This window comes from Atta cephalotes (genome assembly GCF_000143395.1).
Source record: "Atta cephalotes unplaced genomic scaffold scaffold00021, whole genome shotgun sequence".
NCBI classification, from domain to species: domain Eukaryota; kingdom Metazoa; phylum Arthropoda; class Insecta; order Hymenoptera; family Formicidae; genus Atta; species Atta cephalotes.
The window spans coordinates 3,214,637-3,220,077 of record NW_012130085.1 but is presented as its reverse complement, the minus strand read 5'-3'; the positions used below and the strand labels follow the sequence as shown (position 1 = coordinate 3,220,077).

Below are 5,441 nucleotides of genomic sequence, written 5' to 3'. Positions count from 1 at the left end.
AGTAGTAAGTTACGTTACGTTACTACTTATTACGTTATTACTTACTAACTAATAGACGTACGACGTAACGTAACGTAACGTTAACGTTACTTACGTCGTCGCACACACACACACACACACACACACACACACACACACACANACCCCACCCCACCACACACACACACACACACACACACACACACACACACACACACACACACACACACACACAAATATATCTTAAAGAATTCAGCTAAGAAATTCATTATTTTAACAAAAATTGAACATTAACATCAAATAAAAAAAATCTCGTAATATATTATATCATTTTATCTAATTCCTGAAAATTATTGTCAAGTTATTGTCAAAATTTATTAATATAATTATTATGAATAATATGAATATTACATATGTAATGAATACGTTCACACTATTTATCTTCTGTTTTATTACGGCAATTTTACAGTTATATATCTATTTTAGAGTTATATATGTTTGTTGGAAATGTATTGGATTTATTTATATACGTTAAACTATACGTTTGTATTTTTATGTAATAAGTAGCATAAATCATATGTCATTTGCTTTTTAATTATCATTCATTTAATGTTTACATATACCATTAAGTGGAAATTAATTAATTAAATTAATTGAATTCATAAAATAACTTCTTTATGACGTTAATTAATCTATGACATTACTTTTCAGTACATATGTCATCTAAACATATTTTTGATTACATAATGATACAACGTCAAAATAACGAGGGACAAATGATTTACTAGCTGAGATATTAATTTTATTTTAACTATAATAACAGTTTGTAAAAGGGATTTTACATTTTATCCTCGCGCAAGAATAATTATATGATAGACATCTCAAATTTTATATTTTCATAAAATTTTATAATTAATGAAAATTATATTTTATTTGATAAATGGGAACTTCATAAAAATTACAAAAGAAAAAGCTAATTCATGATAAAAAGACATTGCATGTAATATTGCATATTTACAAAGAATTTAATACCCCCAATTAAATTTGTTATTGCATCACCTATTGACTTTTGTTTTCTTTATGATATTTTTTTATCTAAAATAAAACTAATATAATCAAAGGTAGTAAAAGCTTACAATGAATTTGAATCATAATAAAAGAGATATAAAAATTATACATATTAAGCATATTTATTAAATAATCTTTTTCTGATATGATATTTCTCATTATTTTTTAGGAATTTCCTAATTATTTTGCTATAATATTTAATTCATGGACGTTAAAAAATTATAATAAAATTGTAATTTTAACAAATGAGAAAAAAATTAAGATAAATTGAAAAGCCATGTAATTAATGACAAATTATAATTCCATTAAGCAAATTACATTTGGTAATTGTTTACCTATCGTTTGTCATTACTATATTTAGAAACATTGACATTATTGATAGAATAAACAAGCACACAGTATCAGATGTTTCGAACGATAACAAATTGATTATTATTAATGCATTACAACTGAAAAGTTAATATCTCAATTAATTATTTTTAATGATTAGTATTTCTTTTCCTACTTTATTTATTTCACTGTGTGTTAAATGCTATATCTATACAGCAAAAGAGAATTTATCGTAGTTATATAATAATCCACTTTTATCTGAGATAGTTTCGGCATAGTATTGAAAACCACCAGATTAATTTCTACATAAATTTCGAAATGAGAGGATACGAGATTATTAATATCAAGTTAATTTTAAGTTTAAAATTATGATGCTGATTAAAGTCATTATCGAAACGAACAAGTATGCATAATGATAGAAATTTATAATTCGCGAAGTTCACGGAGATTGCAGTCTGTCTGTGGGATCACCGCGCGAACTTCAGTGAGCTTCATGAAAAAAAGATCTTAAGATGGAGGAAAGAGAAAAGTCGATATCCCACTTTCATAAACATAATATTACATTTCTCGATTATATCTTTTTGATATGTAATTTGATTCTTCCGGTCAAATTCACCGATAACGTCAGAGTGAGCAGATCGCGGGGAGACAAAGCGGTGGTAAAACACTTTAGGTCGCGTGTCTCATTGAGCAACTCCACGTGAATTAAGTCATGCAGTAAATCAGCGGGTCCGTGGTGCGGCAAATGCCGCGGGTATATCGCGATGCACGTGCGGTGCACATTAAGCTTCCGGCGGCAAATAGATATAGCGTGAATTTCCGCGTCGTGGCGAAATCAGTGGTTCCCGGGCTGTATACTGAAGAAGAAAAGCGAAAGGGCGATAAAAAAAAAAGAAGAAGAAAAGAAAACTAACCGACGACGGAGAGGAGCATGGAATGACCTATGGGTGGCGTCGTAGACACTTGACACTCGTATGTGCCAGAATCTCGTCGTTGGGGGTATTTCACTTGTAGCGTCCAGTCCTCCGTGTGAGGAAAATGCGACGCAACGAATCTCTGGTCCGACGTGTACGTCTCGACGCCCACGGTGAGAAGATGGATATCCCTGTGTCTCACCCATGACACCTACAAGAAAAAAGAAACACACGTTGCCCATCCACTTCACGTCCGCAGAGATCCCCGCAATTCGCGCGGATCCGTGCAGCGTGCGCAGCTGAGTCCGCACGCTAGAATAAACGTTCACAGGATTCGATCAAGGGATTGCAGCCGGTGTAATTTAAGCGGATTTCGATACTGCGGACGTGTAAAAATGATTCTTACGCCCATCTGACAATAAAACGTGTCCCTCGTTTTTTTCCTGCATGCATATCGGTGATGCGCGAGACTTTTTTCGCCAAAATATCGTATTAATTTAAATTCCCAATCTCGACATGTAATTCGGTCTTTCTTTTTTATGTTCCTTTTTCATTTTATCTTTTTATCGATAACATTCGACAGATCGTGTCCTTATGTTTCTTCGCCGTGTAGAAATGGATCGACGTGATTGATTTACATAAACGCAGCGTGCTTTTGAGCGATATTATATTAGCGGAAATGTGAAATGCCGAACACGTAGAATAAAAATGCGTATTCTCCCATAAAAACGGCTTCATTGAGTTTTGTACGCGTGCTTGGCGTACTGAAGCTGATATGAAAAGGGGAAGAGGTACAGGCAGAAGGACGGTAGCGTGGCTTTTGTTCATGTGACGCGCAGTTACGATCTAGTGCTAATGAAAAGCGCATATTCGATTTTAGTTTTAATAGAGAGAATGGAACAGCCGGTACGATTGCATTTTTGCTTTCAGTTCACAAAAATGCTTCTATACTTCTACTATAAATGCTTCGAAAACGCAAGTTGAAATAATTTTTTCAAGATCTGACAATCACATTTCAACGTTTGTTAGAAGGACATAATTAAATATTAATATCGAATCCAACCGGAAATTTTACGAAGATACGATTACATAAGAAAAAGGTCAACAATTTTTTTACAATCAATATTAACATAGTAAGAGTTTATTTTGCAAAATAAGAGTCGATATTCATATTCCATCTCTCTGTTACATCTAACTGTAATCTTAGAATACCACAAACTATGTTTGCATCTTAAGACATACGGAAAGAATGATTTTGCTGAAATATCTAAAAATTTAGTTACATACAAATTTGAAAATAATTTTGTTGAATCACCAAAACAATTATGTAGGATACTCGAGCTGGTTGTTGAAATGTCAAAACTTTTTGTAGCCTTGCTCATCAAACTTAAAGTTTATAAATGTTGTATGTATAATTATTTTAATGATACAACAAAATTATTTTCAGATGTGTATTCTAGCTAAATTTTGACATACTTCAGCAAAACCATTTTTTGATATTCGTATATTTAAGACAGAAATCCTGAATTAAAAACTACCAGTACGGATGTACATATTATGAAATACTTTCTCGAAGCTAAACTACGAAATGACATTAAAACTGTTTTTTGAATAAATACTTTTTTTTAAATTACGTTTTTACTTGTAAGAGCAAACGAAATGTTTGAAATATATTTACATTATTTTCGAATATGGATATATGTAGGACAAAGCAATCATATCACATAGTTTAGCTTACACTGACTGTAATTAAAATAGTTTAGCGCCCTTTGTCGTTCCGCTTCAATAACACGGATTTGCTCGCGTGCTTGTCGACCTATATTTACCTATCGTGCAGCAACATTAGAAATCTCGCGATTGTGCGAAATATAGGAGGAACGATTTTGTGTATATACGCACGATTCCGCGAACGGAATATATGCTTACAAGCTAAAGTGGAAACATCGATTTATCAATTTACGTCAAACTTGTACGTTTTCGAATACTTTAGCTAGCCATCAGAAAATCCGAACTTTCCTCTTCCTTTCCTTTCCACCGTCGTGATTACCGTGTACAATTGGCTACCATACGCGAAAAGTCGCGCGCAAGTAAAGAATCTTAAGCTTTCAGAACTCCATTTTCAAAATGTCAATACGTGCATTCACTTCCAATATGACAGTGTTCGTAAGTGCACAATTTTTCGATAGCGACATGCATCGAACGTACCTTTCTGATGTATTAACTGATGTATGCTGACATATAATAATAATAATATATAATAATCATAATCATAACGCATGAAAATATAATATTTATATATTTTTGAACAAAATATTTCGTTTAAAACTTAAAGAGTAAAACGTTAATCAACACGTATTCTCAGTGATATAGAAAAACTAGCTTTTTCCACAATTAATTTTATGCATAAAAATTCTTGTATTACGTTATGTTATTAATAATCTTTTATTACTATCCTTATATTAATATAAATTTTTCGCTGAAATTAATATAATTTCATAGGAACGTGGAAAATGTACGTTGCGCGCGCGCATTTTATAAAAAAAAATAAAAAAAAATTCGACTGTTCACACAAAACTGCAAATTTTACCATTAAAACATAAAAAAAGAAAAATATTTCCTTTCCTCACATTTAGTTTTATATGTCAGAATTTTCGAGATACGATCTACGTATTAATTCATCATTTGGAATAACAGGTTTTCCATTAAAATTAACGCCCTTCGTATGAGGTCAGAAAATTTACATTGCTCTGTGAAAACGTAATTCAACTACCTACGCATGGACGCAGCAAAGAGACAGATTGCCGGTGAAATATAAAAAAAAAACGGTGTTAACAAAATAGGAACGCAAGCAAAAACTCAGACACGAAAGATATGCAAAGGGGAATGTGCTTTTTTTTGTTGAAATTCCTCTCGGGCGTGAAGAAGAAAGGAGGAAGTATTGCAGTCTTGCCTATCTTCTCGCGATGTTCTTCATAATAAGTGTCTTGTGATGGGCCAACTTTGTTATACATGTGACGAAAAACAACGTGCGGCATAGGAATATGAAATTGCGCACAGTCAAGTTTGCAACTAACCGCATTTCGTAACTCGTATAAGTTTTGGAACGTCGATAGCCACACGACTCTTTTCTCGACTCTCTCTCTCTCTCTC

The 5,441-nt window shown here is 32.6% G+C and overlaps 1 protein-coding gene across 1 annotated transcript in view; it reads right to left on the bottom strand.

Moving 5' to 3' along the window:
• LOC105619383 (hemicentin-2) overlaps positions 1–5,441 on the bottom strand; it is a 17,166-nt gene that overhangs the window by 5,726 nt on the left and 5,999 nt on the right. The window contains exon 3 of the mRNA XM_012200904.1: positions 2,292–2,502. Within this exon, the coding sequence (XP_012056294.1) occupies positions 2,292–2,502 (211 nt within the window). The remainder of the gene's footprint in view (positions 1–2,291; positions 2,503–5,441) is intronic.